The sequence below is a fragment of the Loxodonta africana genome, chromosome 1 (assembly GCF_030014295.1).
Source record: "Loxodonta africana isolate mLoxAfr1 chromosome 1, mLoxAfr1.hap2, whole genome shotgun sequence".
Lineage (NCBI taxonomy): Eukaryota > Metazoa > Chordata > Mammalia > Proboscidea > Elephantidae > Loxodonta > Loxodonta africana.
In genome coordinates, this window is record NC_087342.1 from 171,015,822 (window position 1) to 171,041,404 (window position 25,583).

At 38.4% G+C, this 25,583-nt stretch overlaps 1 protein-coding gene across 14 annotated transcripts in view; it reads right to left on the reverse strand.

Annotated features, from left to right (window-relative positions):
* The window catches only part of PDSS2 (decaprenyl diphosphate synthase subunit 2), a 303,253-nt gene that overhangs the window by 28,287 nt on the left and 249,383 nt on the right, over positions 1-25,583 (reverse strand). For 5 of the 14 annotated variants that reach the window (XM_064289401.1, XM_064289422.1, XM_064289397.1 and 2 more), the window contains 2 exons: positions 16,785-16,817; positions 8,001-13,880 (listed from right to left, as the gene is read on the reverse strand). In XM_064289401.1, the coding sequence (XP_064145471.1) occupies positions 13,536-13,880; positions 16,785-16,817 (378 nt within the window). In that variant the 3' untranslated portion in view covers positions 8,001-13,535. The other 9 variants (XR_010322546.1, XR_010322548.1, XM_064289434.1 and 6 more) reach the window with 7 other exon arrangements.

Sequence of the window (25,583 nt, forward strand, 5' to 3'; positions counted from 1 at the left end):
CAGAAATGCCAGAGAGAGTACGTATTCTGATTTTTGGTAATTTTGTCCTTCATGGATAAGGTAGAGAAATGTGGACTGTATTATAGTATAGATTCAAACAAGTAAAACAACTATTCCTAGAAAATGTTAGGTAGTGGATTTGTATTGAGATTTCAACTAAAAATAAGAAAGCTTTCAAATGACTTGAATTTATTCTGTTGTCTAAATTCTAATTAAAAGCATTTATTCTTTTTTTTGACAAGTTGTAAGCTCATCAGTGACTGGATGACTACACGTCACAGAAAGTATGAATGAAACTATTTTTAGCTGATGTGGGAAGTGGAACAGGCTGCCTCCAAGGTCCCAACCAACTCCAAGATTCTAGCTGTCAGGGCTTCAGTTGATAGGCCTTGACAAGTTCTAAGTGACAAAACTTGGAAAAAAAGAAAAGCTACAATAAAACCTTTCTCTACTACAATAAACTGAAATGTATTGCAGACAACATAAAATGCATTCATTTTTATTTAGAAATCATTTGTTAAAAGAGTCTAGAGGAAGAAAAAATCCACTGATTTTAATTAGACATCTGCAAAACATGGAAGGAGAGAGAAATAAGAGGATTTTTAGTCACATAAATTTATATGCAAAAACACAATAGGAATTGTAGTGCTTCCCAATATTAAATTACAACAATAACAGCAGCAACAACAACAAAAAAGACAATCCTGTATACAGTACTTATGTGTGCCTGGTACTCTTCTAAGTGCTTTCCATCTCTCTCTCTTCAGTCCTCAGAGTAGTCCTATGAGGTAGGTACTATTATTATTCTCATTTTACAGATGAATAAACTTGGGCACAGAGTAAGTCACCCAAGGTCACATAGAAGGTATGAGCCCAGTCAAGGTTCCTGCTCTTAACAAATATGCTGTCTTTATTTTCACTCCTAAATAAACTGAAAGCATGGCAATTTCAGTTGAGACAAGAACATGTATGTCAATAATGTCTTTTGTATCCTTATGCACAAGGGCAAATGATTTTTAATACACAGCACAGATTAAAAAAATGCATCAAGCCAAATATTTTTAGATATAACCATACTTATAGTTGTTAGAACCTTGAAGCCATCGTTAGATTAATTACAGGATTCTGTTACAAGGTGGAAACCCTGGTGGTGTAGTGGTTAAGAGCTATGGGTGCTAACCAAAAGGTCGGCAGTTCAAATCCACCAGGTGCTCCTTGGAAACTCTATGGGGCAGTTCTACTCTGTCCTATGGGGTTGCTATGAGTTGGAATCGACTCAATGGCAGCAGAGTGTTTTTTTATTACAAGGTACCTGTTCCCCAGGTGGCACAGTGGTTAAGAGTTCAAACCATCGACCTTCTGGTTAATAGCCAAGCCCTTAACCATTATGCCACCAAACCTCCTTAGATAATCAGTGAGTTCACAATGACAAATATAATTTGGCCCATGCCTTAATCTTTTTACTGTTCTCTAATAAAATACCAGAGTAATTTTTTTCCTACAAAATAGCCTGTAAATTTTTAAAAGTATATATTGGTATTGAGTATTAATCTCACTTTTATACTGAACTTCTAACAAGTTCTATTTATCTTTCGAGAAAGTAACATTCTATATAAGTGTATGTGAGCATATGACGCTTGTTATACCGCTCTTCTTTTCACTTGAGGAGTCCTGGGAACCTGGTGGAAGCCATGGAGGTGGGAGGTAAGAAGAGAAACTTGGAAGGGATGGCACGTTGCTGTTCCCAGACGCGGTGGCCTTTCAGGCACCTTGAAGCAGAGTTTCCAAGACAAAGCCACACAGGAACATTTTTGTCACTTACAGTGAGAAACAACCTTAAGTGTTCTCTTCCAATAAGAAACTACTGATTAATTCATTTCTGTGGTGCTTCATAACATGAGAAATAATAGCAGGGAGACATGCTGTAGTGGGGAAATGCTGGGCCTGGACGTGTGTAAAATCTGAAAGATAATATTTGTACCTCATGGAATTATTATGAAGGACAAATAAGATAATGGATGTGAAATTGTTTTGATATCAGTAAAATGCTATACAAATGCAAGGTCTGAAGAGGAAGGGAGCATGGGGACCATTGCAAAACTTATGTACATTTATATAATGTGCCTGGCTTTAATTATAACCATTCGTATACTATTTTACACAGACTCAGGAAGGTGTTGTAACTATTTTAAATCTGATTATTAGTGACTTGGAAACATCCGTGTTTTTGATTTACAAAAATGTTCCTGTGTGGCTTTGTCTTGGAAACTCTGCTTCAAGGTGCCTGAAAGGCCACAGCGTCTGGGAACAGCAACGTGCCATCCCTTCCAAGTTTCTCTTCTTACCTCCCACCTCCATGGCTTCCACCAGGTTCCCAGGACTCCTCAAGTGAAAAGGAGAGCGGTATAACAAGCGTCTCGTGCTCACATACACTTACACAGAATGATGTTACTTTCTCAAATCATACTGACCATTTAAAATCTATTCTCCTTAAAAGACCCTATGGGATGTGGCTTACTACTGGGAGTGAGATTTCAGAACTTCCTTCAAGGCTCAATCTCTCAGCTAAGTACATTTATGACTCCATACTGCGGTCTACCTGAAGAGTTAAATATAATCCAACAACTAATTTCATATAAATTATCATTTCTGATCATATATATATAACAGAAATCTATATATACACATACATACACATATATATGTATGGCTGCCATCAGGAATTGTAGTGCTTCCCAATATTAAAATTGCAACAATAATAGCAGCAGCAACAACAAAGACAATCCTGTATACAGTACTTACGTGTGCCTGGCACTCTGCTAAGTGCTTTCCACATCTCTCTCTTCAGTCCTCACAGCAGTCCTGTAGGTACTATTATTAGTCTCGTTTTACAGATGAATAAACTTGGGCACAGAGTAAGTCACCCAAGGTCACAAAGAAGATAGCCCAATCAAGATTCTTGCTCTTAACAAATAGGTCAACTGGCATAACAAAGTTTATTAAGAAAATGTTCTGCACCCCACTTTGGTGAGTGGCTTCTGGGGTCTTAAAAGCTTGCGAGCAGCCATCTAAGATGCAACAATTGGTCCCAACCCATGTGCAGCAAAGGAGAATGAAGAGCACTAAAGACACAAGAAAAACATTAGTCCAAGAGACAAAAGGTCCACATGAACCAAAGACTCCATCAGCCTGAGACCTGAATGACTAGATGGTACCCAGCTACTGTCAGTGACTGCCCTGACAGGGGACACAACAGAGAGTTCTTGACAGAAAAGTATGGAGCAGAACTCAAATTCATGTAAAAAGACCAGACTTAATGGTCTGACTGAGACTGGAGGAACCTCTGAATCCATGGCTCCTGGATGCTTTGTGAATCCAGAACTAAAACCATTCCCGAAGCCCACTCTTCAGATAAAGTTTAGATTGGATAAAAAAAATACTCGTGAAGAGTGTCCTTAGTTCAAGCAGATACATGAGACGAAATGGGCGGCTCCTGTCTGCAGGCAGGATGAGAAAGCAGGAAGAGACAAGAACCAATTGAATGGACACGGGAAACCTGTAGGGATTACAACTAATGTCACATTATAGGGATTGCAGCTAATGTCACATAACAATACGTGTACAAATTTTTGTATGAGAAATTAACTTGAGCTGTAAACTTTCATCTAAAGTACAAAAAAATAAAAAACAAAAAACCTTTCATCAACATTGATAGGTTGGGCATTTGAGGCTAGCAATATGGAATTATATTAACATTAAGATTAATTTCATAGGAAAAGCAATCATTGCTTCTTGGTTATCATGTCTTCCAAATGAAAATTTGATGATTTATAAATAATCATAGATTTACATATATTTTGATTCAAAGTCAATTTTTATTTTAGTATCATATTCCAAAGAAGAGCTTAATTCTACACATTGAAATTCAAAAAGTGAAAGTAGGACCATGAAGCTTTTTAACAAGCTCTGTAATAGAAATTCAGCAAGCAAAGAAGTATCACAGGCTGTAGGCTACAGCAATGAACCAGACTTGCCTGTAGCCTTTTTGAGAGTGAATTAATAAATAGTAAGCTCTGTAATCTCATGACAAATACTATGCTGGTTATTTAATTAAAAAAGAACACTGTGGGATGAGACACTCATATCACGTAAGTATGAAACAGTCCTGGGGGTTGTTTGAGGAATACATAAACTATATAAGAGTAAGTTTGGGTTTCTATTATTTTATTCAAGTCTATGTCTTACTATAAATTTCTTATATCCTCATCATATACGAATTTTCATCTGCTTTAGCATTTGGATGCTGATATCTGGAGTCCACTTGTCTCAAAACTACCACTACCGCCATTATCCATATGGCTATAGATTCCTAACATCGTAGCTTATATCCTGATACAAGATGAACTTAAAATGTATTTATGTCTTCTGCCACTAAAAAGTACCTCAAGTAACAGAAAAATTATATCTACTGACAATAATGACAATGAAATAAATGTATATCTCCAGCTAAGAATGTTAATACCACATCTAAAATTATAAATTTAAAATTGCCAACATCTTTTTAGAGTTTAGAGTGTTTTGTAACATATTGTTACATTAAAAATCTTCAAATTCCTAATAAGAAGGATAAATGAAAATTTATGGACTACACTTAAAATTGGAATTGTTTTCTGTGAGCCCAGCATTTTTGGGGGGATCCTTTCCCATTCTTGGTTAGGTTGGCCCCAATTCTCACCAGGTGACTCATTCAGAGTAAGTACCTTGACCCTTTGGCTCTGTGACTGGATCAAGTATAGGCTTGGAACCCAAAACAGGCCAATGAAATCATCTCTGGAAATTTTTACTAGAGTTATTAGAGGAGAACCATTCTCTTTCAGCTGTGATTACCAGTACTAAACACCATGAATCTTAGAACTTCCAGTGCCTATCTTTGTCACCACATGGAAAGAATCTACCTGAGAATATAGTCTTCCCACTAGAAAGCAGAGAGAGATGGCCAGACAGAGGAAGAGAATGATATTTTTGATGGTATCTTTTGAGCACCTGAAGTTAGTAAATTCCTTTTTGTGTTTAAACTTCTGACTCTTTCTACCAAAAGCATCCTGCTAAGACAGAGCACCATTATATTTTAGAAGTTGATAAACTGTTGTCTTGAATTGAGAAATGGAGAAAATTCTAGATGCAAAACTGCTCTGTTGGCAAGAGAAGAGGCACTGGCTCCCCTTCCCATAGCTCACCCTCTGTCAAGAACTGCTGTCAGTCCATGTGACAAGGGTGTAGTCAATAACACAGACTGTAGGAGGAATATTTGCACAGCAGAGGAAATGGGACCCAGGAGTAGCCCAAGCAGGGAAAAGAGGTTTCTAGGACCTGATCTGTATCCTTCTTAGCCACATCTTCTGGGCAAGTTGTCTCATACAGGGGAAAATGCAGGACTCAGATGGATGGGGTGGAGAAGCTATTCTCTGTGTCATATAAGGATAATCTTATCTAGAGGATTAACACCATTTCCAGATGTAGGAGGTCTCTAGATTATGGTGTTAGGAAGATGTACTTGTTAACTTAGATCCTTGCCTCCCTCCAGAGAATGGTGATGACTTGCTGTTTAACTGGTTATATCTGTAAAACCTTCTTGGAAGAGTAAAGAATGCCTACCAACTTAAAAAAAAAAAAAGTCACAATAATTACTGCACTAGTTCAGCAAACATAAATTCTAGGGCAGTGATTTATTAGACAATCACTATTTGTGAGACCAGAACCTTGTTAGATTATACAGTGATGCGGAAGGTTTTCTGAATACTTGTAAGACCACAGCCTGCCTACATAAGTTTTTTTTTTTTTTTGGTAGTATGTCTAAAGCACTTTGACAAGCAGTATGGTGGTAAAGAGTTTACGATGTAGAGACAGCTGACCTAGAATCTTGACTCTGTGAGGTACTATGTGAACACTGTTATGTTACTTGATCTCTTCTTCAAAGAGAGAGAATTTTGTTTTTAACATACTGCATACTGAGAAAACTACTAGGCATTATTACTGTCTTTCCCACTAAAAAATAAATACAAACAATGGCATAGACCTTAAAGAGATTACAGTTCATAGAAAGAGATCATAACACAACCTTTTCTAAACAAGTTCAGACAAATTTTGTCAGGAATGAATCATAGATAAAGGTTGGCATCATTACCTTAGATTTAGGAGAGGGAGATCTTCCACAGGGGCACCACTGCACTATGCACTAATCAGTCTTCAGAGGTATGAATTTGGCTTGATTACAATCTAGTGAATAAGTAAGATCTTTGATCGAACCAGAGAGACAAGGACTAGGAGGTAAAGAGATAGGATCCTCTCACCCATAACCCTTAGAAGCATCTCACACATCACTAACCTACGTTGCAGGTCCTTTGATCTCTTCTGTTACCTCAGTAATTTTGTTTGAAAATCAAGGTGGCATAGCCACCTTGTTATTTTAGGAACGGTGGTTAAGAACATCATCAAGGATCAATACTCTGATGTGGTAAGTCGGGAAGCTGAGTAGTGTTTACAGACACTGCTTAGGAAACATGGGGGAATGATTTCAGATGTACCAATGAAACAAATTACAGCTTTCTGATAGATCAAACATCTTGAAATTACAGAAATCCTTAATTCTGCACAAAATCAGACTGTAGGATTAGTGTACATGCTTGGAAATATAAGTCTAGTTAATGATAGATTTCTAACTTACTACGACTGTATTCAGTATCAACACAGAGGTGCCTCCCTTCTCTTCTCTCTCAAAAAAAGATAGTTTTGGAGAAGCCAAGCTACTGCACTGTATTTTATGACAAGGAATGAGAGTATCCCCTTCAGATCTATTTAAAACTACTGTAACGGACCAAACAGGCTCCTCTACGGGGACAGAAGGCTCTACCCTCTACATAAAGCATACAGGCGCTCCCTGTGCACAGGTGGCTCCTGATACCACAAACTGGGAGCCATAATTGAATCCAGCTCTCCCACAGTGCAGAGCACTCACCCACAGAACCAGCCTGGAGGGCATTTTTGGTCAGCTTTCTAGACTAAGATTCAAAAGACTACTACAACTGAATTTTCGTTTCAACCCAGAACGTGCAGGGCATTGAGAATGTGATCATTTGATTAAAAATACAGTTGGAGGGAAATAAAAGGAACAAAGGTGAAGTCAAATGTGCTTTATGAATTTATATAACAGAGTATAGGCACAAATGTGTGGTACATCTTGGGTCATTCATTCATTCAATAATCATTCAACAAATATTTAGTGGATACCTAATATGTGCTGGAGTCCCTGGGTTGTGCAAATGGTTAAGACACTTGGCTGCTAACTAAAAAGTTGGAGGTTTGAGTCCACTCAGAGGCACCTCCAAAGAAAGGCCTGGTGATCTACTTCCGAAAAATCAGTCATTGAAAACCCTACGGAGCACAGTTCTACTCAGATACACATGGGGTCACCATGAGTCAGTATCTACCCAATGGTAACAGGTTGGTAGCATGTGCCAGGCACTGTGCTAGGCCTTCAGGATGTACTGTAGGTAGAACCAGACGTAATTTCAGACTTACAATCAAGAATTGGTCTTCATCAACAATTTAAGTATGCCTTAGCTTCTTGATAAACGTGATATATTATACAGATATTTAATTTTTTAGGGGCCAGCAATTCAAAATGGAAGACTTAAGAATGGGAGTAATTTCCCCACTAAATATTACTATTATAAACGAAATAATTTAACATTTGTATATAAAATTATAAGCCAAAGATCAACAAGTTAGGGATACATGACTTGGATAAAAATAAAGATTCACAACTGCTTAAAGGATTGAATAGGTCCCTGGGTGGTGCAAACGGTTTGTGCTCGACTACTAACCTAAAGGCTGATGGTTCGAACCCACCAAGTGGTGCGATGGAAAATAGTCCTGGCGATCTGCTTCCGTAAAGATTACAGCCAAGAAACCTCTATGGAGCTTTTCTACTCTGTAACACATGGGGTTGCCATAAGTCAGAATCAACTCGACAATGGGGTAAAGGATTAAATTAAGACAGCATCAGTAATATTTGGGCTAATAATTGCGAAGGTGGCACATTTTATAATGTCATCCAGATAAGGGAATAAGATCATGATCATTAAATTGTTGATGCCACTCAAGTGTGTAGGGTTGCTAACATTTTAGGGAATAAGAATCTAATTTTAAAAATAACATCAAGAAATTGCAGAAACAGATCATCAAAGCAAGTTGATAGTCACTAGGGACAAATGAAAAGGAAAAAGAAAAAAAGAAAGGAAAGGAAGAAAAAAAAGCTTGATGATGGAGAACGAATGACTGTCCAGAGGCAACTGTTCTGCAAAAAAGACCTGCGGCCTCATAGTAAGGGACAACCCTGGACTCTGGCTTAAGATATTAACCATTACATGTGTGGTTAGAATTTATGTTGGATAAAAAGTTTCTCATGGTACAAAACCTTCCGTGCTTTACTGTGGACAGAAATTGATCAATGATTCTTTCTCCATCATTAATAATTATATTTTGAAGGAGTTTGAAATCAAAGCAGAAGTTGCAAAAACCAACTTTAATGAATTAGTTGTTTTGAAATACAGACTAAACAGAATCTATTCATTATTGCTGCAAGGACAAACACTTGTCTGAAACGAGATTGCCAAAAGAAAAATAACTGGTTCTATCTGATATTTAAAGAAATGAGGAGCGGGGGACTTAAAGCTTTCAAATGGCAGGATCCTGCAGCACCCATCTCTCAGATGTGGTCTGGGAATCAGAGCAGAGCCTGTAATGGCTCCTCCACATCCTAAGTTTCCATCTTTAGCCACTGTCTTCCAGCCCTTTGAGCACTCCTCGTGGCCTAGCACAAAAACTCACATCATAAAAAAAATTACATTTTCCAACTGTGCATTTCTGCCTACTGTCACAGAAGCAAACAACTCTTTAGGAGCCTAGAGTCAAATTCTTATTTTGTTACTACAAATATGATTTCAAACAAGTTATTTTTCAATTCTGATAGCTCAAGTCATAATGTGAAAACACATTAACTTAAAGCAGAGTTTACGCTTACAAAACAGAAATCTTAAAAAAACAGAATGTATTTCTTATTTAGAAATATGCCTTAATGCTATCACCTTCGTGCCTTTATATTTACATGTTTACATGCTGTCTTCCAGTCTTTATCTACAAGCATATAAAAATTTACATAGTTGTACCCAATTTGTGGTAGCATTTATATTTGTGAGGTTGTTTTCCTTTACATGAAATTATAACTATCTTTTTTTTTTTTTTTTTAATCTTACCACAGCCTTTTATGGAACAAGACAAGGGGGGAGAATATCAATGCTTCTACGTAGTCTCCATAATTACCACTAAAATAGAAATCCTCAATGCTCAAACATCTTCAAGAGGTTAGCGGAAATGAGAGACTTAGGGCATTTACTGATGGTGTATGAAATATTCTGCCTAAGGAGTTAATGTAAAGTCCCAAGGTAGGAGAAGCAGCATCTGCCCAAGATGGCGGTACAGGGAAGAGGAAATACAGCAACATCTGGTCTCTAAACGTGCCAGTGTGAAAAATTCTCAGAGACAGTTAACTAGGGTTATGAGAAAGAACGAGCAGGCAAAAATTGCCTGCCAAAAAAATAAAGAGTCTGGTTTCGTCAGTAAAGAGAGAACAGTAATATTTACAGAGAAATTTCTATACTCAAAGTTCAAACGAGTAGAATTTTAGACTCAATATGCAAGAAAAAGACTGAAGCATCTATGTACAATAAAAGAAGAAATGGCTAAAAGGGCAAACCTTGGAAAGGAGAACCAGGACACGAGAGAAAAGGCTTTTTTTTCTTCTTAAAGGGAAGTGATGGTATGTGACAGTGTAAATGCAAATGTCTGTGGACACTGCTGTTTGATGGTGGGGAATTTTAACGTGTACCCTATGCAAATGAATTTCCTAATAAAATAAAATGTGCAAGGACTTCTGGGCAGAGAGGGAAGAGGAGAGCAGCAGCTGCTAGACACTAACGCCTGAGCGGCATGGAAGGATAGAGCCAGAAGAATGTGCCACCTTGGATCCCTGAACAGATTCTAGGAGACAATGCAAGTCAAAATTCTAATCTTTAAAAAAAACATCTTTTATATTTAACTGAGAACTGGATGCCTAATGAATTAACATCTTCAATATATTTCTTTATCTTGAAGAATTTCCTGTGCTTAGAGTGAACCTCGGAGCCCTGGTGGCGCAGTGGTTAAGAGCTATGGCTGCTAACCAAAAAAAAGGTCTGCAGTTGGAATCTACCTGCTGCTCCTTGGAAACCCTGTCCTACAGTGTTGCTATGAGACAGAATCGACTCTACAGCAATGGGTTTGGTTTTTTAAATTTGTTTATTTTTTACTGTGAATCTCGGAGTCCTTGGGTGGTACAGACGGTTAAGGCACTTAGCTATAACTGAAGGTCTGAGTCCACCCAAAGATGCCTTGGAAGAAAAGCCTGGCAATCTACTTCCAAAGCATCAGCCATTAAAAATCCTACAGAGCACAGTTCTACTTTGACATACATAGGGTCGCCATGAATCGGAATGGACTCAACGGCAACTGGTATTTGTATTTGCTGAGTGAATCTCAATAACAAGACATTGAAAAAAGAGCAAAAAAAAAAAAAAACCAAAAAAACCCTCACTTCTCGTCTGAAGGTAGGATGAGAAGGTAGAGAGGGACAACAGCTGGTTGAACTGACACGGGAAATACAGGGTAGAGAGAAGGAGTGTGCTGTCACGTTGCAGAGAGAGCAACTAGGGTCACATAACAAAGTGTGTGTAACTTTTTGTATGAGAAACTGACTTGAACTGTAAACTTTCACTTAAAGCGCAATCAAAAAAAAAACTCACTTGTCTCTACTGAGTCATGGGCAAAATTAAATAAAATGCTTAGTTAAAAGATTAGAGATAAACATAAATGGAACTACTGTAAACCACTTATAGTCTTTGTGTCAAAATTAGCTCGAGTGTCAAAGCACATTTAAGGCACAGTCCTAGGCACTTCTGAAAGAATGAGCAGGACGCAGACTACACCGTGCTGAACACAGAGTCTGGTTCTGACCAAGTGATAGTTATTCATAGCCACACATCTGAAGCAATTATTATAAAGAAATTGGAAAAAGGTATGCATCTCTGTAATACAGATATTTAAACAAGCCATTTGGAAACTGTTAAAAAACTAAACTTGTAGAAAGTCGAACCATAGGTGCCATGTTTTGCCTGAAGTGGTAAAAATACCATCTGCCTCAGTCTTTTAGCAGCATGCTTATTTCAAGTAGCAGTAGGCTAAACTGCAGGCATACGCTCCGTTCCAGCTGGGGAAAATACACAGACGTTTGTAGATGCTTTTTCTAAGCAAGAATAGTCAACATATTCGTTTTCTTTTAGACATATATATTAGTTACCATAGCAAAGCAAGCGTGAATGTGGTCCGAGAGGCTTCTCCACCAGTCCCAACACATACCCATGAATTCTCTACAATTCAACAGGTGGCACTCTTCCCTCTAGGACTGAACTGAAATATTTGTGCTTAACCTTGGGGCCAGAAGTCTAAGGAACATGGAATAGTCTGGAGAGATACACATCCAGGGCTGCAGACCAATCACTGTAATTAAGATCCCGAAGCATTGTGCATACAAGCAAAACTGTTAGCACCAGCTTTTTGGTCATAATTCACTTCTGGTAATTACATTCCATCTAATGAAACTTCTCCAGCAGTTTTAACTAGGTAAGTAAGACGTTCCTTGTTTTTCCAAATATTAGAAGCTACTGGGTAGAGCTGCCTTCCATAGTTGAATGGCTTTCATCCTTGTCCACCCCCCAGGTGGATGAGTTCCAGCAGCGGGTAGCGTGAGTCCTGTACTTGCATTAACTACTGTACAGAGGCAAGGAGAGACTTAATGAATTAACAGTTGTCAAGTGCTTTGATATCTTTGGATGAAAGGCACTACAGGAGAGTAAAGCATTCATATCCAGGCTCAGGCGTAACAGGAACTCAATTAAAAACTAATTCAATTTCTTATCTGAGAGTTTGAGTACAGACCAGTGTTTTGCTGCACGTGACAGGCATTTCGGAGACTCAGCTGAGACTTGATTTTGAAATGATCACCTTGTACACCCTCTCCTTCACTTCCTTAGCATTCTGAGACTAAGAGAATTTGAGAGGTGGTATATAAAGCTATAAAACACACGGCCAAAATAATTTTCTATGGTTCTTGAAATCTTTTTTTTTTCAGAAAAAATTTGGTTTTTGAGTCAGTACTTATCACTTGAAATTTTCAGCAACAGGTAAATTTCATAATGGTCTCCCAGCTTTTCAAATGCAGTTTTACAGATAACCCCACCAGCAAAGCCCTAAGCTACTATGCATGCTGTTTGCCTCAGTTAGCATAAGCTCAAAGCAGAAATCAGACTGACCTTAGGTTATCATATGGACTACTATTGCTGTTGTGTGCTGTTGAGTCAATTCCGACTCATAGCGCCCCAACAGGACAGAATAGAACTGCTCCATAGGGTTTCCTAGGCTGAAGTCTTTATGGGAACAGATTGCCAGGTCTTTTCTCCCATAGAGTAGCCAGTGGATTTGAACCACCGACCTTTTGATTAGCAGCTGAGTGCTTAGCCATTGCACCACCAAGGTTCCTTGAGTAAGAGCTCACAATACACTGTATAAAACACGTGAGACATACAGGAAGCTGCACCCTGCAGACATCTACATTACTTGGTAGGGAAGGATATCATTTTTCATTCCCATGTTGCCTGGGAGTCAGAATCGACTCAATGCCAACTGACAACAATAACAACAAGAAGTCTGTGTAGGGATAACAAGGTCTGGGTTAATTACTTAGATCAAGTTTTGCCCTTAAATCTCAGTATGGCAGCATATATTCAAGGGGGTAAGCATCAGAAATATCACAGGACACTTGAGAAGGCAACCTTAGGGCTACTGAGCACAGGGATGGACTGGATTGTAGAGCCAATATACTCTACAGTTGACTACTCTTAATCTACAATTCTCGATTCCAGACTTCTCAGAGCCTCCTATACTTCTCCTAATTTAACACTTGGGCAACACTCACCCATGCACATTTATCAAGCACTCCTACGTGTAACCCGGTGCTGGGTGCTGAAGATGCGACCATGAAGAAAACCATCAAGTCTCCCCTCTTCAGGGCTCTTCTGATGGACCAAACACCAAAAAACCAAACCCATTGCCGTCAAGTTGGTTCCGACTCACAGCGACCCTATAGGACAGAGTAGAACTGCCCCACAGAATTTCCACGGAGTGCCTGGTGGATTCAAACTGCTGCCCTTTTGGTTAGCAACCGTAGCACTTAACCACTACATCACCAGGGTTTGCCTTCTAATGGAAGAAGACAGAAATAAGCAATTAAAGAAACATGATAATTGCAGATTGTGATAAATCTTATAAAGAAAAAAAGAATAAAGGGGAGTGACTAAATAGGGCAAGGCCTGGGTCAGTCTTGCTCATGGTGGTAGTCTTAATACTAGCACAGTGCCAGTACATATTAAATACCAAATAAATACTTGTTGGTGTGATAAAGGAATGAATCTGGACCTCAGCAGGAACACAAGATAGCATGTCTTCTCCCAGACTTTAATGGGCTTAAGAAAGTAGAACAGCACTATTCCAAACTGCTCATTTTGTACTGAGGAAACTGAGGGAAGGTCAAAGAGATTAAGTGACTGATACCAGATTTCACAGTGAGTTGGCGGCAGAGCTGGTGCAAAGGAATTCTTGGTGCAGGGGTAGTCTATCTGTTCACCACATGTTTTTATCTTCTTCAAATCTCTCCTCTTTGTCACATACTTCTGAAATAAGAAATCTAAGGAGTTCTCTGAGTCATAAATAAGCATCAACGATCAACAGTCACTCTATTGTCAAATTTTGATGTCTCTTCCCTTCTGTTTTTATTCAGATGTTAGCTTTCCTTCACTCTCAAAGTAAAATCTCAGCCTTTACCTCTAAATTAATTTTTACAGCTTTCCTAATCTTCTTAAAAACTCATTGCCGTCGAGTTGATTCCAACTCATAGTGACCCTACAGGACAGAGTAGAACTGCCCCATAGGGTTTCCAAGGCTGTAAATCTTTACAGAAGCAAACTGCCACATCTTTCATCCATGGAGCGACTGGTGGGTTCAAACCACCTACCATTTAGTTAGCAGCCAAGTGTTATGACCACTGTGCTGCCAGGGCTCCACTAATCTTCTTAACCCTGTTGATACCTGCAACCTATGTCAAAAGCTTTCCTTTCTACATCGAGGTAAAAAATTCTATATCAGACTTTTCTCCTGTAGAGTCATGTTTCTTCTATTCTTTTCCCATGGCCTCTGCTTACTCACTTGCTTGCTCCTGTGCTTACTCACTCACTCACTCTCCATTTACCAGGTGCCAACCACTGTGTTAGGCACCAGGCATAAAAAGACAAAAAAGACATGGTCCCTGCCATCAAAGAGTTCACAGTCTATGATCTGACTCAGAAGTAAATCATTATAATCTGAGTGAGTAAGTACAATGACTGCATGATGCACAGTGTATTAGAGAAGAACCAAGGAGGGCACCTAATCCAGCCTGGGGAACCAGGAGATGACATTAAATCAAGCCTTACAGAGTGAGTGGGAGCTAGCCTGAGGAAAGAGGAAGGGCATTCCAGGCAGAGGGGACAGCATGAGTGAAGGCACGGAGAACAGACAGCACGTTGTATGTGATCTGGTTGCTGCTGAAGCATGAGATCAATCTGGTGAGTCCCTCTAGGGGGCAAGATCACCCCCTATAGAAAACATGAAGCCAATGAAGGGTTCTAAGCTGGAGAGTGAAACTATCACATTTGTGGTTTAGGCGGATACTCTAGCTGATCTGTGGGAACAAAAGAAAGGCAGAGAAACCAGTCAGTAGGCTTTTCGTAAGTTCAGAAGAAGAGCCTCTCGAGATGAGCAATGGAAGAGAGGTCAAGGGGAGGCGTTGGATTAAAGAAAATGTAGGATATAAAACCGGCATGACTTGGTCATGGCATATAAGGGAGAGTGGGTAGGCAGAGTCAAGAGTGACTTCCAAGTTTCTTGCATGGTTAACTGGTTAGATGACAAAGTCAACAACAGAAGAGAGAGTAAGGGACCAGAGATATCAGGGAAGGTGCCGAGTTTAGTTTAGGATGCACTGAGCCGTGTGCCTGTGAGAAATCCAAGAGGATGTGTCCACAACCAGCACTGGGATATATGATGACGTTCAAGGAGACATGTGAGATACAGTGACAGAGAAGTCCTCAGCTTAGAGTTGCTCCTATGACCTAGTATTCCTTAAAGGAGGCAAAAGTTCATGAGGCAGGTAAAAGGAGGGACTGCATTTGGGACAAAAAAAAAAAAAGAGCTAGAGTAAAGGCATGGAGTCATGGGTGTGCTTCTCTGGGCTGCCAGGGTGAGCCCTAGAGAGATCATTGTGGATTTGGGTTGTCCCAATACAAGCAGAGCCCTTATGGGTCATTTTTCCTTCCTTCCTTCCTGTTTTTTAGAGGACAGGTGTGCTCATACCCTAGATGTTCCTGACTGCTGCATAAACCAGATGGTTAGCTTGTTCCTTGAGCCAAGCAGCTGTATGCATGCCATACCTCTGTGAAAATGTTCCATTTGTCCCTAAGGGGAAAAGAGAATGTGACCTAAACATGTTCATAGGCCTGAACTGGTGCGCTGAAATCTGAATTCCTGCAGTGGTTTTTAACCAGGGCTGTGTGTCGGAATTACTGTGGAGAGTTTTCCAAGCTACTCCAACCTGCCCCTGGCCTGCTGCCCCACCAGGGGACTTTGATCTTGGTGAGGGAGGGTGTGATACAGTGGTAACCTAAGTGTGTGCATTTTTCAAAAGCTCCACAGGCGAATCTGCACTGTGTGGTGTTTCCCAGGTGCACTGGGTTGGGTAGCGTCCCCCGAATATTCACATCCACTCAGGACCTCGGAATATGACCATATTTGGAAAAAGGATCCTTGCAGATGTAATCAATTAAGTTAAGGTCATACAGGATTAGGGTGAGCCATAATCAGTTCAGCGCTGTCTTTATAAGAAAACAGAGACAAAGAAGACAGGGAAGAATGCCATGTAAAGTTGGAGGCAGAGACTGGAGCGATTAGTCTACAAGCCAAGGAATGCCAACCAGCAGAAGCTAGGAAAGAGGTATGGAACAGATTCTTCCTCAAAGCCTCCAGAAGGAATCTACCTTGATGACATCTAGATTTCAGACTTATGGTCCTCACAACTGAGAGAATAAATTCTTGCTCCTTCAAGCCATCACTTCGTATTATCTGAATGAGCTAAAAGCTGTCTTCTACCCACAGGCCATATGCATGTTTCCAACAATGATTAGTGATCTTACCCTGTTTCTTTTTCTTCCTATAATTTACCACCACCTGACACTCTATTATGTATGTATTTAGTTGTTTATTATTTAGTTATCTGTCTTCTCCACGAGACTGTAAATGTCCTGAAAGGAGTCGGTCTTATTCATGCTTGTATTCCCAACACCTAATATAATTTCTGGAATAAAGTAAGCACTCAGTAAATACACTTAAATGAATGTTTTTACCTGCTAATGTTTGTTATTTAACAGGAAATGTCCTTCAGCTTTGAACGTGATGACTCTCTTTTATGACCTTTGAAATATAACAAAAACCAAACACCACACTGAAATGAATAAACGTGTGTAGAATGTATAAGATCTACGTACCTTAGCATAGTCTAATCTTCCTTTTTCTTGAGCCTAAAATTAGAAAAGAGAGAATATTAATTCATTAGTTTCTTAAAAATTAGTGTTTCTATAACTTTTACTTCTCAAAAAATAAAACTAGATAAAGCTCACTGTATGTGTATCAATGTATACACATACATACAAAGTATACATATATATGTATATATACATATTTAGTTAGTTGCATTTGTTAAAGTAGTAATTTAGAATAAATGAAATAGATCCTTTAGATAAAACTGTATTTTTAATGGTATCTGCATTTTCCTCTATACACATTAAACTACTAATGTGATGGTTTCCAAAGTATTTTGTGGAACTGCTAATTTCATTTTCCCTCTACCTTTCATTACGAAAATTTTCACACATATAGAAAAGTTGAAAGAGCAGTACAATGAATATGCATATATGCTCTACCTAGACTTGTCTAGTGCTGCTATAACAGAAATTCCGCAAGTGGATGGCTTTAACAAATAGAAATTTATTCTCTCACAGTCTAGGAGGCTAGAAGTCTGAATTCAGGGTGCCAGCTCCAGGGGAAGGCTTTCTCTCTCTGTTAGCTTTGGGGGAAGGTCCTTGTCATCAATCTTTCTCTGGTCTAGGAGCTTCTCAGTGACGGGACCCTGGGTCCAAGAGACATGCTCTGCTCTTGGCTCTTTTTTCTTGGTGGTATGACGTCCCTCTCCTCTCTGCTTGCTCTTTTCTTTTATATCTCAGAAGAGACTGACTCAAGATACAACATAATCCTTAGGTTGAGTCCTGCCTCATTAACATAACCGCCTCTAATCTTGCCTCATTAACATCATAGAAGTTAGGATTTAGAACACATAGGATAATTCCATCATATCACAAAATGGTGGATGACCACACAATACTAGGAATCACGGCCTGGCCAAGTTGACACACTTTTTGGGGGGACACAATTCAATCCATAACAACTTGACAGTAGCAGTCCTCATGACTCTTCACCCCTACATGCATCAGCGTACACTGTGTAAGCATATGACATCTCATATATAACCACATGACCATTATCAAATTTAAAAAAAGAACAATGTCATATCACCTAACATACAGCCCATATTCAAATTTCCCCAACTGTCCAAAGAATATCTTTTATAGCTTTTTGCACAAACCAGAATCACACACTATACTTTAAAATACAAAAAAACAACTTTATTGTGGTAAAATATATATAACAAAAAAATTCCATTTTAACCATTTTTAAGTGTACAATTAGTGGCATTAATTACATTCACCATGCTGTACAACTATCACCACTATCCATTTCCAAGAGTTCTACATAACCTCGAACAGAAACTCAAGACCTCTTCAGCAATTACTCCCTCTCTTTCCCTAAGGCCTTGGTAAGCACTAGTAAACTTGGGTCTCTATGCATTTGCCTATTCTAGATCATATAAATGGGATCATACAATATTTGTCCCTGTGCCTGACAAATTTTACTCAGTATGTTTTCAAGGTTCATCCATGCTGTAACGTGGATCAGGACTTCATTTCTCTTTACGGTTGAATAATATTCCATTGTACATATATACCACATTTTGTTATTCATGTGGGAATGGACACTTGTGTTTTATCTACCTTTTGGCTAATGTGAATAATGCTTCAATGAATATTGGTGTGCAAGTATCTGTTTGAGTCCCTGCTTTCAATTCTTTTGGGTATATATCCAAGAATGGAATTGCTGGACCATACGGTAATTCTATGTTTAACTTTTTGAGGAACTGCCTGTTTTCCACAGCAGCTGCTCCATTTTACAATCCCACCAGCAATTTCTCCACATCCTCACCAATACTTGTTAGTTTCCATTTTTCTGATAACAGCCATCCTGGTGGGTGAAGCAGTGTCTCATTGTGCATCTGATTTGCATTTCCCTAATGACAATGAGCATATTTTCATGTGCTTGTAGGCTATCTGTATATCTTCTTGGGAGAAATGTCTATGCAAGTCCTTTGCCCACTTATTTTTTATTTTATTGTGCCTAGGTGAAAGTTGATGGTGCAAATTAGTTTCTCATTCAAAAATTTATACACAAATTATTTTGTGACACTGGTTGCAATCCTAGCAATGTGTCAGCACCCTCCCCGTTTCCACTCCAGGTTCTCCGTGTCCATTTATCCAGTTTTCCTGTCCCTTCCTGCCTCCTCATCTTTGCTGTTGGGCAGGTATTGCCCTTTTGGTCTCATATACGTGATTGAACGAAGAATGTCCATTTTTTAAATTGGGTTGTCATTCTGTTGTTGAGTTGTAGGAATTATTTATGAATTATGGGTATTAAACCCTTATCTGATATATGGTTCCCAAATATTTTCTTCCATGCTATAGGTTATCTTTTTATTTTCTTGATAATGCCCTTTATGTTCAGAAGTTTTTAATTTTGATAAAGTTCACTTTATCTGTCTTGTCTTTTGTTGATGATGCTTTTGGTGTCTCTAAGAATTCATTGTAAAAAACTAGTTCCTGAAGCTTTACTCCTATTTTTATTCAAAGAGTTTTATGGTTTTAGTTTTTATATTTAAATTATTGACCCATGAACTTGGTTTTTAGGTCTCATTTTGGTCCTTTAAAATCTAGAATAGCCCCTCCTTAATTTTCATGAAATGAGAATAAAAACCATTAAGTTTTTTTTTTTCATGAAAACCAATGATTTTGAGAAGTTCAGAACAGTTCTTATAAAATGTCTCACTTTTTTGAATTGTCTGATTATTTCCTCGTGTCATTTAACTTGTCTCTGTTTTCCTTGTAAATTTAAAGTCAGGTCTGAAGATACTAGCTTAGGTTTAAGTTAAACATTTGTGGCATGAATACTTCATATGGAATATTATGTACTTCATATTGCATCGGTTCAGGAGGTACAAAACGTCAGGCAATCTCACTATTACTGTTGTTGTTAGGTGCTGTTGATTCCGACTCATAGCAAGCCTGTGTACAACAGAACGATATGCTGCTGGGTCCTGCACCATCCTCATGATTGCTGTCGTGCTTGAGCTCACTGTTTCAGCCACTGTGTCAGTCCATCTCACTGAGGGTCTTTCTGTCTTTCTCCAGGGACTGATTCCTCCTGATAACACAACCAAATCATTGGAGATGAAGTCTCGCCATCCTCCAAGACGGATTTGTTCATTCTTTTAGCAGTCCATGGTATATTCAATCTTCTTTGCCGACACCATAATTCAAAGTCATCAATTCTTGTTCGATCTTCCTTATTCATTGCCCAGCTTTCACATGCATAGGAGGTGACTGAAAACACCATGGCTTGGGTCAGGTACACCTTAGTCATCAAGTGACATCTTTGCTTTTCAACACTTTAAAGAGATATTTTGCAGCAGATTTGCCCAGTGAAATATGTCTTTTGATTTCTTAACTGCTGCTTCCATGGGTGTTGATCATGAATCTAAGCAGAATGAAATTCTTGACAACTTCAATCTTTTCTGTTTATTATAATGTTGCTTGCTGGTCCAGTAGTGAGGATTTTTGTCTTCTTTATGTTGAGGTGTAATCCATACTGAAGGCTTGTACTTGATCTTCATCAGTAAGTGCTTCAACACCTCTTCACTTTCAGCAAGCAAGGTTGTATCATCTGTATAACACTATTAGTAATGCTATAAACTTGATAATTTGGTTGAGGCAGTAACTATCAGATCGCTCCGCTCTAATGATACACTTCTTCTTGTATGAATAGTAAGTAACACATGGAGTAAAATTTTATTTAAAAAAGTATTTTTAGTTACGAACATATATATCAAATTTTGACATACTACAGACAACAAATATGTTAACCTTTGCTGTCAGGTCAACTTCCGAATAAAGCTTCTCCTGTCACCTATGTACAGAACAAGAGCCCTTCAACTTATGAATAGGTTAGGTCCTGAGCCCGCTTTGCTCCTGAGTCTAAAATAACACTATTCAGGTAATTAATGTGGGCAGACAGACTACTTTCATGAGAGAAAGGAGATGTTGATAAAATTGGTCCTGACACTGCTTGCTTCTTTGCAATCCTTTAAAAATTTATTGAAAGACGTCTGTGTTTTGATGTTCTTATTTTCATAGTAAGTAACTTATAACAGGATACTGCTCATGCATAGCTCTGGGCATATCACAAGCCACTTTAAGTTAAAATCTGTGACTTAAAACTTTTTTAAAAAAACAAAAGGCCTCTGCAAGCAATGTGCTATGAAACAAGAATTTGGGGTCTTCAGGCTGCTCTTCAAAGTTTTTTAAGGGCCTAGAATTTTCAACAAACTAAGAGGAGTTTGAACTTTGTACCACTAAGGATATGAATCGGTTCTTCCAGAAATTTTAAAATCAGGCTTATTCTTCTTTCTGCTCAAGTATTTTATATTTGGTTGTTTGTTTATGGTCATCTTCTTCCAAGATAGAGTTTTGTCTACACTGACAACCTAGGCCCTTCCTCTCCTCCCCATAACTTCTGCAGGAATGGTAGGGAACCCCTGAGCACATCTGTATAGTGTATTCATGACCTAGTTACTCACTTTGATATTGTGCAACTATTAACTGGCCTTGATCCTATGAATAATTCATGGCTTGTGGCCAAAATTTCAACAGCAACAATTTCACAACAGGCTTAGCCTTTAAGTTCTCAAACTTAAACTCTCGAGTTCATTTTAGGTTAACAAGTATCCGACACCGAGGCTCATGCTGTTGTCACAAGCTTCCACTTTTTCCATTTGTCCATCCTTTTTCTCATCGCTTGTTTACTATTATTGCTCAGGCACACCACTTTTCAAATGTCACATAAACTGGGGGTCCTACAGAATTGCTCCGGCTGTCCAACAACTTATTCTAGAAACAGAAGCCATTGCCTCACCACTTTCAATTTAGATTCTGTTCTAACCAGCTCCTCTTCATTCTAGCTCTTTCAACATTCTCATCTTTTTATGTCCAACACAAAGGACATGTTAAAAATGTTGAAAGTTAGGAAGTCAAGGAGCTTCTGTATCTTGAGATTGCGAGGTAAATTGTGGAGAAACTGTAATTTATGAAGGAGAGTGGATTTTTCCTTTTAGATGTATTGAGCCATTTCCCAGTTTGACTCATTAAAAAAAAATCAGCAGCAGTTTCTTCAGGTAAGAAAAGCTAATATAAAGTTGTTCACAGATAAGAACATCTAAGGCATCACTGCATTTGCCATTGGAAATTAAAAAAAAATATTTTATTGTAGTATAACGTATATTATATCAAATATGCCATTTTAACTATTTTTAAGTGTACAATTCAATGGCATTAATTACATTAGCTTGTGATTCCATTGCTTTTTCACATAAACTAAAAAAAACCAAACCCAGTGCCGTCGAGTCGATTCTGACTCATAGTGACCCTACAGGACAGAGTAGAACTGCCCCATAGAGTTTCCAAGGAGCACCTGGTGGATTCGAACTGCCAACCCTTTGGTTAGCAGCTGTAGCACTTAACCACTACGCCGCCAGGGTTTTCGCTTATTCACATAGGTGAATGTAATTAATGCCACTGAATTATTCATTTTAAAAAAGTTAAAATGGCAAATTTGGTGTAATATATATTATAGCAAAATGATTTTCTAAATTTGTAATAGAAAACAGAATGATGCTTTAGATGTTCTTATCTGTGAACAGCTTTATAACTTCTTTGCTTACATTTATCTGTGTTTTATTGACTATGCAAAGGCATTCAACTGTGTGTATCATAACAAATTATGAATAACATTGAGAAGAATGGAAATTTCAAAACACCTAATTGTCCTCATGCAGAACCTGTACATAGACCAAGAGGTAGTCATGTGAACAGAACAAGGGCATACTGTGTGGTTTAAAATCAGGAAAGGTGTATGTGGGGGTTGTATCCTTTCAACATACTTATTCAGTCTGTATGCTGAGCAAATAATCTGAGAAGCTGGACTATATGAAGAAGAACATGGCAACAGGATCGGAGGTAGACTCATTAACAACCTGCAATATGCAGGTGACACAATGCTGCTTGCTAAAAATGAAGAGGACTTGAAACACTTACTATGAAGATCAAGAACTACAGCCTTCAGTATGGATTACACCTTAACATAAAACAAAAATCCTCACAACTCAACCAATAAGTAACATCACGATAAACAGAAAATATTGAAGTTGTCAAGAAATTCATTTTACTTGGGTCTACTATTAATGCCCATGGAAGCAGCAGTCAAGAAATCAAATGATGTATTGCATTGGGCAAATCTGCTGCAAAAGACCTTTTAAAGTGTTGAAAAGCAAAGATATCACTTTGAGGACTAAGGTGTACTTGACCCAAGCCATGGTATTTTCAATCACCTCTTATGTATGTGAAAGCTGGACAGCGAATAAGGAAGGTTGAAGAAGAATTGATGCCTTTGAATTATGGTGCTGGTGAATAATATTGAATATACCATGGACTGCCTAAGGACCAAACAAGTCTGTCTTGGAAGAAATAAAGCCAGAGTGCTCCTTGGAAGTGAGGATGGCGAGACTTTGTCTCACGTACTCTAGGCATGTTATCAGGAGTGACCAGTTGCTGGAGAAGGACATCATACTTGGTAAAGCAGAAGGTCAGCAAAAAAAAGAGGAAGACCCTCAACAAAATGGACTGACACAGTGGCTGCAACAATGGGCTCAAACACAGCAAAGATTGTGAGAATGGTGCAGGTCTGGACAGTGTTTGTCCTGTCGTTGGGCTTTAACAGTAACAATTATATTCACATTGTTAAGCAATCATCACCATCATGTATTCCCAAAACTTTTCATCACCTCAAACAGAAACTCTATACCCATTAACCAATAACTCTCTCTTCTCCTCTCCCCCCGGCCCTTGGTAACTGCTAATCTACTTTCTGTCTTTATGAATTTGCCTAGTCCAGATGTATCATGTAAATGGAATCATGCAATATTTATTCTTTTATGTCTGGCTGATTTCATTTAGCACAATGTTTTTCAATGTTCATCCCCAATGTAAAACTACTTTTCCTATCATATACTTTGCTTATAGACTAATCATTTTAGAAAATTCTATTACTTTGAAGTACTTGTGTTTAATCAATCACAGGCTATTTTCAAACCTAAAACTATCACATTTTAATTTGTATTCCTAGCTTGGTCGCCATCCTTTTACCCAGCAGAGATAAAATTTGCTGGGGATGAGAGCAGAGCAATACCATATATCTGCTCCGGATCAGCTCTTAAATGTTTTGAAAGCAGAGAGAGTAGAACCCTACAAATAATGACAGCACGGTCACCATAGACATTACAACTTGAACAGGCTGAAGTATTGAAGTGCAGTTCACCTGCATGTCCATTTTATCACAACAAATATTCCAGTTCTGTGAAATCATTTCACTCTTGGCTGCTTTAGCTTGTACATAAATGTTTTTATTTTAGAACACAAATATGGTAAATATTTAAGCTTTTATTATATTCATTTTAATTATATCACACTCAAGTAAAACTATGAAAAAGATAAATGTATAATGAGCCTGGATATTTCTCAAGGCTTTAGCAAATCTATTTCTAGCTGATATGTGACTATAATAGCTACAGATGCCCATCTGAGAATAGACATTCAGATATAAAATTTTTTCCATAAAAATTTTTTAGAGCTTATAGAAATATAACAAATTAAAGACAACTGTAAACAACTTAGTCTTCTACATAAACAGTAATATTTCTCATTAAACATATACCTATTCTTATTCTTTTTGTAAAACAATTTGGGAGAGGCCAGAGTTTCTATTTCAGCTGATGGTTGCCCTTTCATTCAACAAATATCCATTTAGCATCTACTTTATACGTCAGGCACTGCATACACACCGGAGACACAGCCATGAGCAGGGAGGATTTTAAACTCTTGCCCTCATGGAGCTTATATTCTAAGTGCTAGCAGATTTCACGTGCAGTCCTCTTCCAGATAGATTTCATGTGCGATCCTCCTCTAGCATGTAAGCTTCCTGAGAGCCAGGGACTTTCCTCTCTTGTTCCTAACCATGTCCCTGGTGTCCTAGATCAGTGCCTGATATATAGTTGATGATCAATAATGTCTGTTATACAAATGGATGGATGAATGCTTTCTCATTACATGTGTTGGTTATGCACTGTTCTTTTTGGGAACCATACAAAGTTCATTTTACTCACTTCTGATTCTAGAAAATCTGGGTGATTTGGTTCAGAGTCAGTATATAACTGATGTTGAGCCATGAGTTGGTGCCTTACAAATAGTTTTTTATCCATATTGAAAATACCAGTATTTATTTCAAAGACTGGAAAAGAAACAACTAAATAAACTCCTGAGAACGAAGTCCCCTTTTTCCGACATTTGCCCCTTATCATGTCTATTTCTAGCAGAGCTGGATATTATTAAAATAACTTTTTCACTGGGGCCCAAAATATGCTGATATAAAAAAAGTGTGAACTAGAGGGTATTTCAACAACTGGCAGTCCTGAGCCTGTTCTAGCTACACTATTCATTTCCAGAAGTCACTGTAAATTCTACCATACACAGCAATTCCCCGAGGGCTTCATTACTAGGGTCTTTAAAAGGGATTCACTCATCTCTTTGTCTCCTGTAGGTGTGCTTCTTGTCAATCCAGGTTACGAGAAAAGAAAGTAATTTTTTTCCAGTCTTTGGTGGTTCACAGAAAACGTGTGGCTTGAAACCTTTTTTATCTTTAAAAAAAGAAAAAAAGGTGAAAATAGACAAGATAGTGTGCCAGGGCTCATGACATTGTTGGCCTCCTCAGATAGCTATAGTGAGCACTGTAAAACA